Source organism: Bombus huntii, chromosome 14 (assembly GCF_024542735.1).
Source record: "Bombus huntii isolate Logan2020A chromosome 14, iyBomHunt1.1, whole genome shotgun sequence".
Lineage (NCBI taxonomy): Eukaryota > Metazoa > Arthropoda > Insecta > Hymenoptera > Apidae > Bombus > Bombus huntii.
This window is the reverse complement of record NC_066251.1, coordinates 8786590-8807216: the sequence shown is the minus strand read 5'-3', so window position 1 is coordinate 8807216 and position 20627 is coordinate 8786590. Positions and strand designations below refer to the sequence as shown.

Genomic DNA, 20627 nt, shown 5'->3' with positions numbered 1-20627 from the left:
TTATATTATATTATATACTCGCTAATAAGAACTGAAACACGTACCAAGCACCTGTGCTTTACAAGCAGCAACTGTATTGTGTTGCACATTGTTCCATGCTTGTTGGACCATATTTGACCACTGTTGTGGTCGTGGTTCTCTCAAACTGAGCACTGGTTTTGGTAATAAATATTTAATTTCTTTCGTTGTTGGTTCGTGAGTCATATCTGCTGCCCTATGTAAAAGAGCAGCTATTTGAGCCATATCGAACTAGAAAGAAAAGAGAAAATATATTAATTAAAAACTCCAAACAATGTCAATATATTATTTATATAAAATAGCAAAGATAGAAAGACTTACTATGACTTCTTGAGGTAAATGTTCACCAGGTAAAACTAGTAGAAGACCTTCTAAGTAATCTGGAGCAATCTGATTGAACACGACTTCTATATACAATGGAGCATCCAGTCTGAGAGGATAATACCATACAGATCTAAATTGAAAAAGATTGTATTATTTTTGTTCTCTTATTTGCACTGCTTTCATGAGAATCGATAGGTTTCTTTTTAGATAAGTCCTTTTATCAATGGAAAGACATATACCTGCAGAATATTAAGTAGAAGACTTGATGATTTTTATGTAACTCCGTAGTTACGTCTAGTACGTATTCATCCCTGGCTAAAGGCATCGTAAACGCATCACCATCAACAATGCAATATAGCGAGAATTCGTCCATTTCATGAGGGTTTCTTACAGATATTATATTGCACATCTCCTCGATAACATCCTACCAAAAAAGTTAAGTTATTAACAAATTATTAAGAATTAGTCATTATACCTGTATTATCATATATTTAACAATATATTGCAATTTGACATATCTTGACTAGAATTTATTAAAATATAACAGTCCTAAACTCAAAGTGCTATTAAATAAATCAATACCAATTTGTCTTTTGCAATTTATTATTATATATGTTATTACATTATATAGGAGATATTTTCATTGATTTTGTCTTCTCTTCAATGCTATACCATTAATTTTATGTTTCTTATACTAAACAATTTAATTTATATTCAATAAATTTTACGAATATGTATTATAGAATGGTTTACTGAGATTTGAATTTGAATCTTAGCGCGCATTAGCCGGCATACGGAGCGTACTAGCGTCGATGAATTGAGAGTGTTACGAAAAGTGAAAAATCGATAAGAATGTCATTAGAAATTCGGTATACTTTCTCATTTAATTTATGTTAACTAACTAATTATGGTTATTATTATTTGTAAGTAAAGTTGTAAAGTATGTTGCATAATTGGTGAAATTTTTACGATTCTGTAATGAGTATGTCAATTTGTGAGGTTACGTGCTACTAAATTGGGTTGCTTGGAGCTTGAAATTAATTGTAGTATTCTACGCATTAATAATTAATTATTTACGAGTATGTGTACATAATTTTGTACTGTAACATTAATATGAAGGTTTTAACCTATATATCATATATATCATATTATGTATATCATACTATATATAATTTTATTCACTCTGATGACTACATATTGGCACAAATACATTTTTTTTAAATTTTGTACATGCTATTGTTTGATTATTAGTAATATTTTTAATAGAACCTATGTCACAACTTAATTTTATAATTTTTGATATTTTTTGTATATTTAGTATATGATATTTACTTGTATATTTAAGCATTGTAGCATACTTCTTATATAATTATTAATTAATTTTTTATGAATTTGAATCTGAATATCATAATTTCTATTTTGATTCGAATATCAATTAATAACTTTTTGTTATTTTATTTATATTCTTAAGACAGCCTTCCAAATTGAAATTTATTGGTATGTAGGTCATTGTTTGAAATATTGTCATTAGAGTTTTGTTTTATTTAATTGACATGCTCTTGTGTTATAAATTGTTGTTTCTTTGTTATCTTTAAATGTAAATGTTTAAAGAATCTTTTGCAAATTATATTGCAATTGTTTTGTTTGTCAGCGCTTAGCTACTAACAGCCTTATAATACAATAGATAATCCAATAGATTTTCTAATTTGTTTCATATATTACTTGCATCTATCCTGATCCTTTGTCTAATTAGATAATTTAGAGAAAACTAAACTTACCTGTACAACAGTTGTACATTTGGTGTTAATAACTCTTTCTGTTCCACCTGGTAGTCTGTAAATCTGTCTCTTCGCATTTCTACCTGCACTAATTGCCATAATTTCATCCACGCTTGGTACGTTTTTCCTTCCTCCATATTTAACTGTCTTCCTGAGATTTTGTAAACATACTGTGGCTGTACCATGGTAAGCTCTCCTCTTATCATAAGCTGCAGTTTCCAGATATTTTGTTAAATAAGGCCTCAGACCATCACTGCAAGTGAAGTAAGCAGCAACAATGCTAAAGATCCTCCAACCACGTTGACAACTATCTGGATTTGGGCTCTTATTGTTTGTAGTCTGTTTCATCAATTGACAGTAAACTTCATCACGAAGTAATTCATACTTATGACAATGCTGTAATTAGATTGAAAGTAGTGAGAATAATGTCCTTAGATGTTAAACTAAGATTTTTCTCAGTAGTTTATGGAGAAAGAAAGTGATGATTTCACTCTTTGCAATTACTTTAGAATATTAAGGCATATTATAAATATCATTCTTTAAATGTAAGACTTTTTAAAAATATATGAAAATAAACTAGCGATATAAAATTTATCTTCTTGTTCTTAATAAATTTATTATTTTAGTGATGAAGGATTGTTAGACATCCTTACAAGGCAGTAAAATATTTTTGATAACAATAAGCCTGAAAAAATGGAATGAAGTTTACATGCATCATTTGATGAAAGTATTTCAAACGTTCTCCTTGGAGAATGCATTATGAAGATGTATTCATCTAGGAGAAATCTTTAATGAAAAGAAGTAGCAAGTAAAAGGAAATTCAAATCCTTCAGCGCTAAAAGTAGGTTCTCAAATTATTATCCTTCATCATTAAATCCTTGACCCCAATACAAATTATCTCAGCAAATTTCACCATGTTTCTTCATATAATTGTATATAACAACGTCATTGTACAGAATATTTAAAATTTTTATCATTTCGGCTTATTTCATACAAACTTAGAATATAAGAGACATAGGATTGTTTTCTAAGAGATTGTTAGTTCAGAAGAGAAACATCGTCACTTACCATCAGAATGGTGTAAACACATTTTACTTCGCTAGTATCTGGAGGCAAAGGTTGATCACCCATGTACCTCATCAGACACAAAAAGCATTCCACTGCCAAGGCACTTAAATCTGCATCAAGTCTCAAAAGACTCTGTTCTATTGGCACAGGAGAGTATTTTACAAGATCCACTTGTTCTTTCCAAGTCCATTCCGCACCATCCTGTTGGCCTTTATTCTTTTTATTCTTCTTTTTACTCTTCAAAGATTCGATCACTTTAAGAGATCCACTTATAGATCCATCTGCTGTCTTCAACATCTCAAACCTATAAAATTAAATATTTTGTTAAAACTTTTGTTTATTAAAACTCTGCTTGTTATTATAGGAAGTTGTAACCGCGGGAAGCGACTGTTAGAATTAATTTATCGAAGGAACGGGACTCGGGGGTGACGTAAGTAATAGCCTTCCAAAACGGAAGACATCTCCTTGGAGGAGTACGTGGCCGTAAAGGAGATTTCCATTGCAGGATGTTGCTACAGAGACAGAGGAAAAAGTCCCGTTCAGAGTACTGGCCGGGTGGCCGTCACTTGTCAAAGTCATGTTTAGGAAGTCTACACTCTAGTTAGGCGTTTTAATGATTCCCCTTCGACTTGGTTGAAGGTTGATCCTTCTCTTATTGTTTTTTCGCCGATTCTTTTCTCGTTTTACTTTGATACCTCGTTACAAATGTGTTTGCTGTGTAAAACCATGGTTGAATATTTCTTTCTAAATCTCTATGAATAATGAATACCACACAATGAATAGTGAAAACTCCTAATTAATTTTAATTACTTGTACACGTTGGTACAGTTAGTCGGTCACTGAATAGCAAAGACAATTAAGATACATTTGCAATGTCAATTCTCACTTCATTTAGAATTTTATACATTCAATTAGAATTTAATATTGTAACCTTACGTACATAGTTTTTAGAAATCTATTCATTAGCGATTCTATTAAATTCCATCTAGATCTTTCTTCTTCGACATAAGTTTCTTCAGTAAGAACGAATTGGTAGTAATTAGAAAATTTGATAGAAAATTTTATGTGAAACGAATATATCGAAGTTTCCTCGTCAAGTTAGGAAGCACTTTAAAACGGTAACTCGCGAATCACGGAATAATGCCAAAAGAAGACGAGCTGTACTCGTTAGCCGCGCGTTCACCAAGATGGTCGATGTTACTCTGAGAACTGCAGTGCGTTATGCTTTCTCAACACGGCTAGCTCTTGTTTCTTGCGTAAGAGCGACCAATTAGTCCTTAACATTAATTTCTCCTTTATTGCGATGCCTCGTTTTGGTAAAAGTGTTTTTTTTTCAGAGCAAGGATTTGTTTCTTATTGGGAGATATATTGTTTGGTACTTACTGATTCAAGTCTAGAACGTACAGCGTGCAACATGTTGCGAAAGAAAATACATTACAATCTTCATTTTTAGCATTACTAGTGAAATAGGTTTATCAAAATTTTATTCTGCAAAAATAGAAGCTTTAATGTATTTTCTAAACTCGATTAAAAGTGAGATATTAGAAAAATGAAGTATAATGATGAAAAAGTTTATACTTCTATTAATGCAAGAGTTTTCGAATTTTATATTTGCCATCTATTTGAGAAAAATATATTATCGCATAAAACGAACTGTAATAAAAACAAATTGTATAACATTATGAATTGGAATAAGTAGAATACTAACTTCTCTGTGCTTTGTCTAAAGTTGAGCATGGCGTACTGCAACAGAGAGTGTTTTCCGTCGTTGACGACCGGCCCGCTCTCATAGATGCCATCTTCTTGCAATCTGCCGTTGTCTTCCGGTTGACGCCATTCCTGATTCGGGCTAAGTCGCTGGTTCTGCTGGTTTTTCTGGTGATTCGTCTGGTTTGCCGCTGACACGTGGTTCGGCACACGACCGGCAGACACGTGGTTCTCGTGATTCGAGATAACATGATTAGGCTGACCATGGGATTGAACGTGATTCGACGCACTGTGATTCGCCTGTGACTGGATCGATTTCGTGATTTGAGACACGTGATTCTCATGATGGTTCGGCTTATGCAGCGGCTTCTGATCCACCTGTAATCGTAACGTACCATTTTATTTAATTATTATTATCATTCAGTTCTCAATTTACTTGATTTTGGGAGCTTGAGGTTTCCATTATTAGGATATTCTGAATTGAAATATTGAATCTGGAGTCCTCAAGTAATTTAGTAACGTAAAATTTTATTATATTAATTCATTTATTTTTGTTTAATTTAATATTGAATACTGAGAGATAATTGTATTATTTATCGACCATAATTCTTTTTGGGATCAGTTATAACATCCAGGAACTGTAAAATTTTTGTTCAGAGATCTTAAACCAGAGCGCAACCTAGATCGTGAAAGTCACGAATACCTACTTTGATTATTATTATTCTTAATTATATATTTAATCTACTGCGAAATCTATCAAGCATTTATAGCTGGGAAAGTTGCTCTTTAAGCGAATAGTGACATCATTTATTCTAATACACCAAATTAAACTTTCACATGATTTTCAGGAGGGGGGGGGGAATTGTCGATCTAGAGCAGAGGAAATCGTTACACTTTAAATAAAAAAAGAGAAAAAAGACGATAATTACAAACTGGATAGAGTTTCATAAATCACCAATAAAAATTATACAAATATCGTCGATTAAACTACTACTTTTCACTTCCCGTACAAAGGGACCTGTTCTTTATGTACCGTGTTGGTCAGAGGTCGGGATTTTGTGTTTCGTGAACGAGTGTCTTCCGTTTTTTTATCACAATCAAAAGATCAAGAAATTACGTTCGGGTGTGTAAACTTCCTGTGTAAAAACCTCGTGGGCGTCACGTCGCCCTGGTTTCGCGAGTGATTTACACGACGGTTTCTCGACCTTTTCTATTATTCATTTTCTCTTTCGGCTTGCATTTCCTGCATTTCACCGACATAGTCGCGGGTATCTCGGATCCATCGATCGATCTTGCGAACGAGAAAACGAGTTTCCTTGCACGCCAGTCAGAATCATTATAAGAATTCGAAGAATGCACTATGGTGTCTAGGAGTCTCGTAGAATATTTTTCTTTATAATATTCCGTTTTCTCTTTAAAAGAAAAACAAAAAAAGAAAAGTAGTAGAACGCATATATTGGAAGTTTTTTACTTTCGACTATGAGCAGAGTAATAATATGTATCTGTTTAATTAAATATGACTGATTATACATGACCGCTCCCAAACCTGTGGATCGTAATGTAAGTACATTCAATAAGCTTCTCTTCTAATTTATTTCTTTTTTCTTCAATCGAATGGCAGTTAATCGAATGGATGAATGAAGCATACAAATTAATAATTTGCAAACGATTTACGACCGACTTCTCCCGCGTGTTACATCCGCATAACTGGTTTCTTAGACGACGTAGAAACTAGATTCTGTATAAAGTTATTTAATTACTAAATGCTCATGAATGATAGTTTAGTTGGATTCTGTAGAAGAAAATCGATAGCATCCGCTGTACGCGTTTTACACTTTTCCGACGCTGGTAATGTCGTGAAAGTCGAAGTGTATAGCTCCGTATGATTGCCATTATTACTTCCACAGCTGACATATATTTAGTAAATTGTGATTTCTTTCGTCTGAAACTGTAATTTTTCCACAGTGCCATTGCAGGAATGATATTGCAATAACGTAATTCTCAATTTGCCATAATTTTCAACATAATAAGTGGCTATTACCCGAAAAATAATAGAACATATAGTGCATTGTCAATTTTCATGCCTACTGTAATTCTTTCCTCTGAGTGTAAATTGTTCTAGAAAAAGAGTTAATAGTAGTTCAATTTTCTATCAGACTTTTTAAAATGTTAAGTTCATAAAATATTTCTCGTATCTTAATCCCAATTAATTCCGTGTCAATAATAAGATGACTATTGTAACTATGTATTTTGTAATTTTTAGCAGCACTGATCGCATCTAATGATATTCTTTTGTTAGAGGAGGAGACTTTTCTATGTTCAATTTTCTGAACTGGTAGAAAGATATAAATTCCAAATATTTTTGGGTCTTCCTACACATTTTCCTAAGGAAGTCGTAACGTAGCACCCGATATATCGATAGCTGATACCCTGCTGGTAAAACCTGAATGTACCTGAGCGAGTGAGATAAGCAGATGTTGACCCTGACCCACATAATCGTTAATGTATCCAGGTACGATGGTAAACGTGAGCATTCATAGTTACTGTAATGGTATTAATAAGAATAACCATCCACTTGATTCTCTCCGGCCTGTTTATGAAATAAATTGCTTTACAACTCTATTAGAGATTCTCGTGTATAATTTTTCAAACCTATGTAGGTGAGCGTTTCATTTTCCATGCTGAAAAATTATTCTGCATTTCCTCTCGAGATTGATATCAATTTTTCTAGCTTTTCTCGTCTATCTACTAATTCAAATAAGACATCGACCAAATATCAGGCAATATTGAGATGTAAACTTAGAACTCCTGCCACGGAATGAGATATGCACGATGTTTTAGGCGTCATAAAGCCTTGATTCGTTGTTCGTTAACCTTAATTGCTGAACGAAGGATACCTTCTAAGGTGGCACCATTAATTCTCTTTAAACTTTTTAATGATCACGCTCGTTACACTCGACGCAGCCTTCAATTACGGTAACTTTACCACAGGCAGCATTTTACTAATATCTTGGCACAGTATCGATGTAAACAGGGTCGATTATGCGAGTACGCCGCGAATGCAATCTCCTGCATTCCTTTTCGGTACTTTATATCGTCCGCCTAACGGTAAAAGCTTTTTCACCTCTGACAATTTCTCGCCTTTGGAAATTGCTTCGACATCCGAACCACTTCGCATCTCTCCGTTTCGGTAGTGAACAATTTTCATTGAAAATTGATTTTCATACATTATAGAATCATGAAACGAGCCGTTGTCATCAAGGACAACGCTGGTCCCGATTAATAGCAAAAGGAATTCTTTATTGCTCGTAAAACATACAAGTTAACGATCCTGTTCCTCTCGGTGCCTTTTCTCGGCGAGCATAAATCATTTCGAAGGAAAACTGTATTTAATGACGGACGTCGATCGTTGGCGTACTAAATTACGTATTATCAAGCATCGAAGGGTGTTAGCAAAACCGTTTCTCGATCAGTCACCGAGGAAACAATAATTAAGCGCCGTAGTTAAAAGATAATATCGTTAGTTTAACGTTGGTAGTTGTTTTTCATGGATATCTGTTACCCGACTTTTTTCGCTATTTAAATTTTTTCTCTAATAATATTTTCTCTAATTAAAATATGTTACGCATACTTGATAAAAATCGTAGATCTCAGATAACGAATACTTGTGTACGCTTGGTTGATAGGTATTACATAATTAAAATAGTTCTGATCTCTTCCTGTGTTATATAATTTGGTAGGAGTCGTTGTCCGGCTAATAATTGACTCGAAGTATGTTAACTAGTAAGAAAAGCGCCGCGAAACGCTCGTTGTACGCAACATAACAAAAGAGAGCATCATTAAACGAAATACCCAATTTGCAACTAATTAGTTGTGCAGTTCTTGCGCCGCAAAAAGTTGGTAGAATAGCAAGTGTAATTTTTAAGATATTCTATATAAAGAGGAATCGATTCTATATAAATGCCGTGCTCACCTCGTTTAAATGATTTATCATTTTTATCAGCGCATTTAGTCGTATTAAAATATGCGAAAATGATGAAAGAGTAAAAAGCATACGATCGTTGAAATGCGAGTATTGAATTTCACTGGGAATCGAGTAAGATTTACGGAGTATTTATTAATCGAGGACAAGAATCTTATCGGGATCATGACCTGGTAGCTCTTGACCTTCTCGTCGAGTTTCTTCAAGGTCTCTTGTATCGTGGTGAGGGTCTTGTCGCTCGACTTCTCCTCCACTTGCGTCTCGTTCTGCGTCCTCAGCTCTTCGAATCTCTTCAAGATCTCCCTGACACTCAGTTTGCTTCCATCCGCATTTTCTTCCGTGATCGTTTCCATTTTCGAAACCTTCCGTTCCCCGTTCACTCGACCGACGATCTGATCGCTATCGTAGAAATCTTGGATCAGTTCGTTCATCTGAATATCCTCTGCGTTTTGATTCTGTCTAGCCGGAGATTGAGCTCGATATTTCGTCTCAATGTTGTCGTTATTATTTCTCAATGGACCAGACGGACTCGAGTTTCTCGAATTTCTTAACAGACAACCCTCTTCAAGCCTCAATTGTTCGATCGTTGGTTGAGGACGATCGGTATTGCTCGAGTTTGTCGAATTAACCGTTGCTGTTATGGGGTTTAGAAAAGGCTTCTGATCCAGCTTGGACACGTCGATCCTTGGTATATTCTCATACTCGAATTTTTGTTGATTCACACCTTTGGAATCTTTCTTAGTCGATTCTATGATTCTCGAAATCTGCTTAACATTATTCTTGTTCACGTCCAAATGACCAGAGTCTGGAGACGCCTTCTTATCTTCCTGCTTCTTCTTTCTTTTACATTCGTCTTTCGCGAAAAATTTAATGAACCTGTTTCTCTGCTCGCCCTTTGGCCCCTTTTCACGGTTGGAAGCCTTCTCTAAAAACGCCCCGGAGTCGTCCGTTTGTCCGTACTCGTCGCTGCTTAGATCCGACTCCGAGGACTTCACTAAGAGGCTGTCTGGAGAGTTGGTTTTTCGATCTTCGTCGGAGAAATTCTTGTGATCGAACTTCCCGACGAGATTGCTTATACTTTTTCTCCGAGGACCTAGCTTCGAGTCATGATCATCGTAGTGTTTCCTATAATCTTCGTCCACGCGGGAAAACGAGTATTCTGACGATTTCTTGTCGATCTTCGCGTCTCGTCGATAATCCACGTTCTTCCCATTTTCATTCGTTTCCAGTTTACGCAGAAATTCGGATCTTCTCACGATTCTTTGAACGTTATTGAAGGGTTTAGGTTCGATTTTCTTGGTCTCGTTCTCAGAGATTTCTGAAGGATCGACGAACTGAGAGAGAATCTCTGGCCGATGTTTTGGCTTCTTTCTCAGGGTTGTTGGCAGCTCTGCCCAGTTGCTGGACAGTCTTTTAGAGAAGATCCCTTCGGTATCGGAAACCTCTCTCTCCATTTTGGTCAGTTGATGATGGACACTTTGTTCGTTGACTTGGTTGAATACATCTGAATCTGTTTAGTCGACATATGTGTTAACCATCTTCTCTTTTCTTTTTAATAATCACGAATTTGTTCAGGAAGATGGTTCCATGAATGTTTAAGCGTTAAGCTGATTATTAAATACGTGGAATTGGTTCTTGAATGTACCGTGCACTGTCTATCGTTTAAAAATTGAGTTGTTCAAAATTTATAGTAAGCCTAGAGTATGTGTTATGTAAATTGAAGTACTTTGTAAGACGAAGCCTAAACTTGCATTCCACCGCTGTTTAAATTAATTATTCTTTATCATAAGGAAATTTATTATTCTTTCATCATAAGGAAATATACTACTTGTTGGAAATCATTTTGGCTAAAAGGATTTAGGATTCAAAGGTTGATGAATTTTCTTAAGTGACTTAATCTTTCTTTGGTCTTAATGTCACAGAAATAATTGCTGACATAAGCGTCTTTTCTCGTGCCGGTTACAGTGCAATAGAATATCAGACGACACCGCAATTCGAAACATCGTGTTACGAGCAAAGTCAATGAAGGAATACTTTCCAGCTCAGTTTCTGCATAGTACAGGCCACCGAGCACGACGAATGCATAGAAATTACATTTCGTAGAATATAATTGACCTTGATTCCCCGAACCAAAGATCTTTTACGCATGGCGACCGTGAACTTTCTTCGGCCACCACTTGAAAGACCTCTAATACTAATTAACAAGAGAAAAGGAAACCCTGTGAAACAAATACGATATCAAAAATGGAGAAATTCGAGAATAAGATATACATTAAACATCGCTAAGCTTCAGTGATAGCTTTCCTCGTGTGAAATTATTAATAACATCAAAAAAATCACGGCGGTATAGCAATTAAATTTCGAATAGAAAGGGGGAAAAGATCACATTCGAGAAATGTACGTAAATACCCGTAAGATAGAACCAAATAAATTATCACGCGGAGTGCCTAAAAAAATTAACTAGACGATAATAAAAAGACGATAATAAAAATTTTACCACGATTTCGTCAGTGTTTGGTGTTCTTTATGCGTGTTCTTCCTTCGATAACGAAGCCGAATTTGCTTGAAAAAACCGCAGAATTGCCCTCGTTACGGCACGCAATGCCGAATGTGGATCACGGAAGAAGGACCTTCTTCAGGGCCTCGTGAGAAGATCGGCGAAGAAGCTTGTCGTGAGACCAAAGAACAATGTGCACTTTTCATTGTAATTATTTCGCGCTAACAAACTCTCCTTCGCTCCAACAACGAATGAGAAAGGCTTCTGCTTTCTTGGATACTTAACTTCTCCTACCTATTAAAAAGGGTTGTCTTCGCTTTTCATGAAAACTCGCTTTCCCCATTAGCGGTGGATAAAGTAAATAGAAATTTAGTAAATAATTCGTAAACATATTCATCTTCTAGAATACTGCATCTCTTTAAGTAGATATTACAAGAAGATTCTTAATTTTCTGTTAACTTAAATAATGTACGTTGGAAGCACAGTTGACTACATAAAAATTCAATTTCTATGCTACACGCTACTATGGCCTTGAAATCAGTCGGGATATTTTAAAGAATGTCCACCTGTCCTCTTTATCATCTAAGAATCTCTGTAATGTCGAACCGAGAGGGGAGAGGATGCAGAGATTTAGAACCCAGATTCAAATGGAAGGCTAGTCGGAACTCGATGGTCAAGGAAAAAGTAGGAAACGGAATCCAGTCATTCTTAGTCAGTATGTCACTATACTAATGGAATGAGCATCTTCTGACCTACAAAACGTCTATCGTTTTACTTTAATCCAATCGTGAACGTGCAGATGAAAGAGCATAAATGACGCGATCAAAGTTAATTCATCTTTGCGCTGTAACTTCGTCCTGTAAATCTCTAGAGGATTATTTAAAATTATAATTTTAGCCTTGAATGGTACTTGTCATGTACCTTTATCCGTTTTATCGTTCGTGTTTCAACGTTTCGCGATGGTTTTCGAATCATACATCGAAGACAAGGATATTTGTCTCCTGGAATAATTTATTTGCGTTTTATGGAACCTGTTTTCAAAGGGGTAATCATTTTTTAGAATTAAATTCGAGTATCTCTCGCGTAGCAACTATTTTCGTAGATGATCATCGATGAAAAATGTGCTTTCAAGGATATCGAATTAATGAAGTTTTTTTCTCTTTCGGCAACAGAAGAGAATATTTCTGGATAGTCGTTCCGCAAAAGGATACAGAACAATCGGCGAAGAAACAGCTAATTAGCATTGTGTTGTTCTGCTCTGTTGCATGGCTCTAATTAAATGACAAGCACTATGCTTTTACACAGACCATGTTTCAGCTAACAGGCGTTTGTACAAAAATTATCCTCTCGAAAAGTACTTTTTGATTAAGATATATGATTACTTTGATTAATCGAATATTAATAACAATGATACGATACTATAATACTAATAATACTGATATAATATTTCTTAGATTCTCAAAGATTTAGATCAAGATAATAATATCGTAAGTAAAATTAGTAAGAAATCTAGATTTTTTAATAAATATTTTATTAGAATTGCTGTGTAGTATAATTTTTTCGCAACAGAAATAATTTAATAATGTTCATTAATTTATGTTATTTTTCGGGACGATGCGGTGTTGAAACGAGTTTATGGTTAATCAATGACTATTATTCCCAGTTCGATTGAACATCGATATCTCGGATGGAGGCTAGTTTGGTATGCCGGTAGCGACTACGCAACTATCTACGGAACGCGTAAACTTGCGTATAGGAGGATCGTTAACGATCTCGTATGAGGTTGTTAGGCTTGCGTAAGGAAGATCACGATCACATGCCTATTTTTCTTTTCCCGTGGTCGCTTCTTCATCGAGAAACACCGATAGAAAATAGACAATACAGGCAGTCCTTTGTAATCTCGCATATAGACATCGTCTATACTTGGAGGCTAATTCCAAATGATTTTCGAAATGTCTGCTTGTAACAGAGTTGTTATTAATTCACAAAGATAGAACAGACTGGTTTCGTGGTTAAAAAACTTAGTTGTAATATGAATGAATTTCATTATCAATTTACAAGAACTGAAAAGATGGGTTTCTTTTTTTTTTTAAACTTCGTTACAAGGTAAGTTGATATTCATCCGCAGGTAGAGTTTTATCTATTCTTCAGAATTATAAAAAATAATTGCGTATGTCTTTCGATAAATTTCCTCGATTTCTTCGTCGGACTGGATCCACTTTCGCCGCTTAGCGGTGCAAAATAGAGGATCCCTGTGGAGCGATTAAAGCGAACTTTCGATTCCTTGACGAGTCAAGTATGACAGATCGCGAGCAACTTCAACGAAATATCTTCACTTTTTCATCTCTACATATGATCCTACAACTGTTCCCTTAATTTCCTCTTTTTTGCAGTCATTTCAGCAAAATAGTTTCTCGCAGCGAAATCTCAGTCCAATAAAAACAAGCCTACTTATTAATCTCAGATGAAAATTACACGCTACGAAAATACCGAATGATGGTTCGCAAAAACGGCTCCATTAACAGTGCCACAAAAATGTATTATGATGACCTACTTCGAAACATTTCGAATCATCGATCCGATGGATTTTCGAATCAATTTTGAATGAATCTCGACCTCGCCCAGTTGTGATTATCGCAACTATCGCGTCATCTCTTGTTTTGCCATCGTGGGATCTAGTCAGGTGAACGCGTGGAATGTTTGCGCGAGGTCGTAACGAATATTTTAAGAAAACACAGGGCCCGTCTCATCCCGCGAGCAAATAATTATCGAAGGTGTGCGATGTATTCTCGGGAACAAGCGGAGAATAATTTCTTAATGGGTAGGAAAGGTATGTTGCGGCTGCGAGTCGAGGTAAACAACGATTGCCAGTCGTAATTGAGCCTTGGCGACACGAATACCGAGATTTCGCCATGACACTGGGGCAAGCGAAACCGATTTATTGCGACACGATGGCGATCGAGATCGAGACTGTTATCTTCGCGGTGCTTGCGAGGCCGAAGCTTGGTCTGACGCGTGACATTGCTCGGAAACAGGGTGTAGCCTTCCTTACCCGCATCGCCATCGATAGTCGTTCGTATCGAATGTTGCAGAATTTCCTTATATTTTATTCTTTTTCTGTGTTTTCGTTTATTTTATTTACGATCAAGGAAGATTCGTCGATTATTTTCGTATTTGATTAATTAATTGTACATATTTGCAAGAATATTCTGTGTCAGTTTCATCAGAGAATTCTGAAAATTGAAGGAGTTATTAACGTCATTAATTCCAGCAATACCATTATAAACATTCATACGTTTCAATATTTTCTAAGCTATATTTATACAGTGATAATTTACATTCATTTGATGGAAATTTTTATTCCCATGGAAGATGTCTCTTTCTTACAAATTAAAGAACAGATGTTCTATACGGTGTTTTGGACCGTATTTTTTTATTCGAGTCATGCACTATTAATTATGAGACCACCTGCTGATTTCATGCTACCGTACAGTTATACTATTATACAACCGTGTATATGGAGCCTGATTTTGAGGATGATACACAGTATCGTGATAATTCTCTGTAATCGAATGATTACAGTAAAGAACTGCATTAAACGTGGCTATCTTTAATGAGTTTCTCGATTTACGAGCGGAGTGCGACTGTATATAACGAACAATGTACCTGTCATTTGCTAAGCAGCGTGAAAATGGGACGAATTTAATATTTTGTGGTAAAATAATAACGAATTCCTTGAAACTGATTAACTTTACAAAAGCAGATAAAAAATATTTAAAAGATTCTCATTTCTACAAAAGCATAACTCTAATCGCTCGAAGAAGGCAAGATACTATTTTTCAGTGAAGACTGACATAAAAGAAAGTAATTTTTTACAATTATGAAAGGAGGTAGAGGTAATTTGAATATTCAGGAAGCGTCGATATTAATGTACTTTTTCTCTGAAACTTGAAAATTGTCACAACGATTTTAACGTATGCAAGAAAACAAACGGAAGAAGAAACGCGTGTTACGTAAAATACAAGAAGTTGGAATGATTAATGCAAACAAAACTACGCAAATGGAGAAAAAAGTTGCGATGTGCGTTTAAACGGACGTCGTCGGGACAAGAAATGGACTGTGTTGATTTGACAGACTCGATTGGCAAGCGTTTCCTTCTTTCTTTTACCGTCACACTTAACGCGGCACATTCGTAGAATTCTCCTGTTAGTTACGCAACACGTTTCTTCGATACTTTTTCTACTCGGTGTTTTTGTCGAACGAGTGTAATCAGAAATCCAATAGCAGGCGAACCAGCTATGGAACAGACTAATTTCTCCAAAGTTTAATACTCGTTGGTTCCTGATGTAATTAGTGTGAAAGCAATTACTTTGAAATCGTAAATGTCGGTATTACAGGTGCTTCCAACAAATGACAGAGGACAACTGTAAATATCCTCATTATGCCTCAAAGAAAAGACGGCAGTTGGTCTATGAAGACGAGCAAGTGCATCGTCTCGAGTTTGCACAGTAAACTAACCACAAAATATCACCCAATTACTTTCATTATCCTCGTTATCCATTAAGCGAGTAAACACCCACAATGATTTTTCCATCTTCGTACTCTCGTATTAATATTTTTTAATTATTCCACGAAATCTGTTAAACTCAGTAGATTAATGAAACATGTACAAAATTTGTAGTTCGATATGTTCTTTAATTATTTCTCAACGTCGAGTAATTATATCGTCGATCATCGTATTCCTATGATTTCCTAAAATTCATCGAACTCTGATCTCTTCTGTAATGCTCGTTATTCACCAAGTAAAAAATTATCTAAAAAAATTCGTCGATCTTGTATTCCAACATAAACTTCATCAAGCTTCATTAATTTCATCATAACTTCCACAATTCTCATCGGCTCCTAAACAAATATGACGATCCTTGAAAAATAGTGCGACTTAAAATTTGTCAAAGTGCACGGTACGTTCAAGATAACAAAATAAATCGAAAGAAACGGCGGAAGAAGGGCTCACATGTCACTTTTACCGTTGATTCTCGAAGCTATCTAGGATCGAGTCACTGACACTCACCGGTCACACGGTATCAACGCGATAAGAGTATCCGCGTGCGCGATCGCAAAATTTCTCTCGCCTGAAGGGACGACTAGCGGAAGACGCACGTACGGCGTACACGGAAAGATCACCGTGTGCAGCGTTGCACCAGCGTGCACCGCGCAACGACAGTCGATGAACTGAAGAGCTGTGCGGCTTCCGATAGACAGCGCTGTTCCCTGCTGGCTGCGCTCTGACTAGCCGGCACGTTCGAAACACCGATATCTGGGTCGAGCCTTTCCACACACGGTGTGTACTTGCGTACGTTTTGCGCAGTAATGGGCATTCGACACACGGTTTCGTTTGTGTTTCCAAGTGAATCGCGTGGCGAAAAGATGGAGGGAAGGTGGTGACTTACGCGGGTCTGCTTTTTTCGAGGTGTGAGAGATTCGCGAAAATGACTCGCGTACATGCAAAGAGCGAGATAACGAGAATGCCAATGAACGCATATGGAATTCGGATATGGTCTTTGGGGAAAAGTTTCAGTATATGTGGGTGCGATGGGAGAAACGTAATATTGGCTCGGTCTTTGTATAACAGCTATCGCAACTGGATGCGGTGAATTTTGGAAAGGATCATAGCAGAGCGATGGAATGCATTTTCGATATATTTATAACACTTTCATCGGAAAGGAGAGCTGATCATTTGAATAGTATATATGAGAAATGTAGAATACGCGGTACCGCTATATCATTGTATACACATTACACGATAGGGGTGTTTGTAAATGATTTTTGTAGTCTTAGGACTAGAAATGTTGAGTTTAAAGATGAAGAATGTCGTAGACTTGTCGCACCCTATCGACGATGACAAAATCAAGGCGTTAATTGAAATATAAAAAATGTGTGCCCACGAGTATCTAATTTGGGTATCTAAAAGTTAGCGCAAATTTTGTATAGGACAACCCTATAGTGTTAAGGAAAGAGGACGTGTGTGTGAGAAAGATGGAAGAAGATGAAGAAGATTCCTTGGTGTATATGGAAAAAAAGGAAAAAATTGTACAAAATTCGTAAAACCAAAAAACACGAATGGAAGGAAGTTTATGGTTTGCGGTTTGGTCCACTTTATGTCGAAGATTCTGCATTCTTCGAGGATTCTTTGTTAGAAATCGTTCGATAAAAGATGGAACGTATTGAAATGTATTTCGATCGACTCAGCGACCGTCGAAGTATCTCATTCCCACTACTGATTCCATGCATTGAAAACATCCTATCTCTCTCTCTCTCTTTCTCCTTTCCATCGTTCCCGTTTTTATTTTTCATTACGCACCGACCAGAATGCGCATAATAAAGTAAGGAATGTAGAGTAAAAATCTTTTTCCTTAATTCTCTCGAAAGAACGAACGGATAACCAATAAGTGGTTTAATGAATAGGAAGATCGAGGTGGGTCAGATCGATTGCGTTATTGCCCGTAATTTCGTAATGGAAATGTAATTGTTACCGTTAGGAACTGTTAGGAAATTCTTGGAGAGTCACGAACAAGTTAAGAGATTCCTACCAGGATACGTATGGATATTTGAAACGATGCTCAGCAACCTCTTTATGCACAAAACAGCAACGTTGTCTATATTTTTATAACTAACTTACACACGTGCAGTTTCTGAGATTTATATGATCAGTTTCTTTTTGTCATTATATTTTCAAGATACACTGATAACTTCGACATTTTTCATTCAGCTATGATTATCGTAAATTGTTTACTGGCCACGAGACTCGCGATGCCTCTGTATCTTCCCTGAATTTAATTTTCCTAATTGGTATGACAGTATGGTATTGGATATACAGTTTTCTTGTTACGAATGCATAGTGCGTGCACGCGAACTAGTAGGGTATTTAGCAGTCAGTGGAAGAACGAGAAACTTGAAGACCAATTAACATAGGTCAGTGATGTTTATGACATAATAACGAGACTTTCGTTCCTTCGCGTCACAATCCCGGAAAAATTTATCTCTATCAGTTGCTTCGTATTCTGTATACTCGATGAGCTACGATTTCAATTATTCATCGATTCATGAAGTATAATCTCATTGACCATCAATAAGGAATATCCTATATCGATACACGTTATATTATTAAAAATGAGAATTAGAATATAAGAAGGTTCCACTTAGTTGATGCAGGAATGCCCATTTATTTCGTAACTGGCGAGTGAAATTTTCTAGTCGTCCTGTTTCATTAAACACCATCTGTTTTGCTTCGATTCGAAGCAAAGAATTATGAAGACGTACTTTCATTAATATTCATTAAGTTTCCTTTATACTAGAATTACTAGAATCACCAATTCATAAGTGTCACCAATTCCAATTCGTAAAAATTTCATAAATTTACAATGGTATATTTTTGGAGATTTGAATAATCTTTGGTAAAAGTATTTAAAATTCATTTCATTTTTGTTTCTCTAGTACAAATTTTCTATTTTAGTCGTCGTTCGTGTTTATTAATTCGATATTTCTAATTTTTATTTGTTAAAGAAGAAACCAGCGATATCTGTTAATATTTTTGTTCCAAAATGTATTCGATGTGAGTACTTCGTAGCGTTGAATTACAGTTTATTGGTAATTTTCGTTCCATCGAATCAAGGAGATGCTTTTAATTTCTATCTTGAAAAGTCAGTTACTTGTAATGTAAAATCTTCGTTTGTGTATAAGACGAAGGGTCGCCATAAGTTTTCACCAGAGACAGCCGCTTAATGACTCTTGCTGTCGGTAATAAGCGAACGTTGAGAGAAGAGGAGAAATCGCAAAGAGGAAATAGGAAGTAAATTAAATCTGGTCCGAGGAAAATTAATTGTTTCGGTGTTTCTTTTTCTACCGGATCGATAAGCGATCAAAGATTGTTTGTACAATATTGTACGTAATTAATAATCGATCAAGACGTTAATTCTATTAAGTAAGATAATTCACGGTTACTTGTTTTTTCGTGCACAAAATAAAGTAATAAACGCGACAAACAATTTCATGTAGAAACCGTGAATAAAATAGAAATCAAAGACGGAAGGGAAAAGTCGGAAGTGATAGTTGGATACCAGGAATGATTGTAATTTCTTCGGTCGATAGATATACATACTCGGTAAAAAAAATTCCTGCTCGGGAAAGTAACTTGCATATCTTTTGATATTTAAATCTACTCCATCTATTGAAATTAATTATTTTTCTATACACTCGATTACAATAATAATAAACTCCTTCGTGTTCTTTCTTCGATATATAAGCGAAAGAATTCCGTCCATTGTAAACAGTCTTTTGTAAGAATACAAATTCGTCAAGAGTATGAAAAGACGAAGCCCATCGCTTGAAATTTTCGATCAGAAAAGAAGCTACACAAAAGATATACGTGATTCATGCGTGTCCGTGTAACAGCAGGCGCACCTGTCGTTAACGGAAACGACCGATTACACTTGGGACCCTGGAAGGGTCCCATAATACGTGAGTCCGGTCGAGAAACATCCTGCTCGTTAAACCGTAGCCCTATCTCCATTTCCAAAAGCCACGATATCCTCTTTTTCGTTCTCAACATTGTGTTTTGTGAGTTTCGGGTATTTATATATCACCTAAGAAATTTTCCTAGAAATTTTAGAATATTTTTGTAAGTATCAAGTCTGATTAGGTCTCCCGAAAATGTATCTCGAGCGTCGATTCTCATCCTCCGCCAGAAGGATCTTTATACGTTTCGAATCTGAAGACACGCGTTCCCACGTTTCTACATACGCGACCTTACAACCTCCATCTTTCTCTTTTTCTATGCTATGAAATCATTGATGATTTAGCAACCACGATGAGACAGGGGATTCGTTAACCATTGTACCCTCCTCTAGGGAGGACTATATAGCGAATTAGCGATAAAATGAATTGCAATTGGCGATTTACTTCATGTCTACAGGCTCTTCAAATAAGAAACGTAATTAACAGATCATAGTTGCAGGTCAGCTAGTAAATTATATTTGTTTCATTGAAGCTATTTCTAAGGAATATCCAGAGAAATTATAGACCCTTTTATAAAAGGAGAATTATGAAATTATATACCTAAAAAGGAGTAGTTTCTCGTGGCTTCGTTCAACTTTGATGAAACAGCGATTTTAGTGGCTTCCATTTTAAGGAAACTCGATCCAATTTCCGTTCGACTCATCGTGAAACGTTCTCAACGCTTTCTCGCCTACCGTTC

At 35.9% G+C, this 20627-nt stretch overlaps 2 protein-coding genes across 3 annotated transcripts in view; one reads left to right on the top strand and one right to left on the bottom strand.

Moving 5' to 3' along the window:
• LOC126873297 (unconventional myosin-XV) overlaps positions 1 to 20627 on the bottom strand; it is a 64047-nt gene that overhangs the window by 1837 nt on the left and 41583 nt on the right. For both annotated transcript variants that reach the window (XM_050634015.1, XM_050634016.1), the window contains 6 exons: positions 4897 to 5273; positions 3189 to 3492; positions 2121 to 2516; positions 582 to 766; positions 340 to 472; positions 45 to 249 (listed from right to left, as the gene is read on the bottom strand). In XM_050634015.1, the coding sequence (XP_050489972.1) occupies positions 45 to 249; positions 340 to 472; positions 582 to 766; positions 2121 to 2516; positions 3189 to 3492; positions 4897 to 5273 (1600 nt within the window). The remainder of the gene's footprint in view (positions 1 to 44; positions 250 to 339; positions 473 to 581; positions 767 to 2120; positions 2517 to 3188; positions 3493 to 4896; positions 5274 to 20627) is intronic.
• LOC126873304 (protein zerknuellt 1-like) overlaps positions 5133 to 20627 on the top strand; it is a 171640-nt gene continuing 156145 nt past the window's right edge. The window contains exon 1 of the mRNA XM_050634033.1: positions 5133 to 5281. The gene's annotated coding sequence lies outside the window, so the exon portion shown is untranslated. The remainder of the gene's footprint in view (positions 5282 to 20627) is intronic.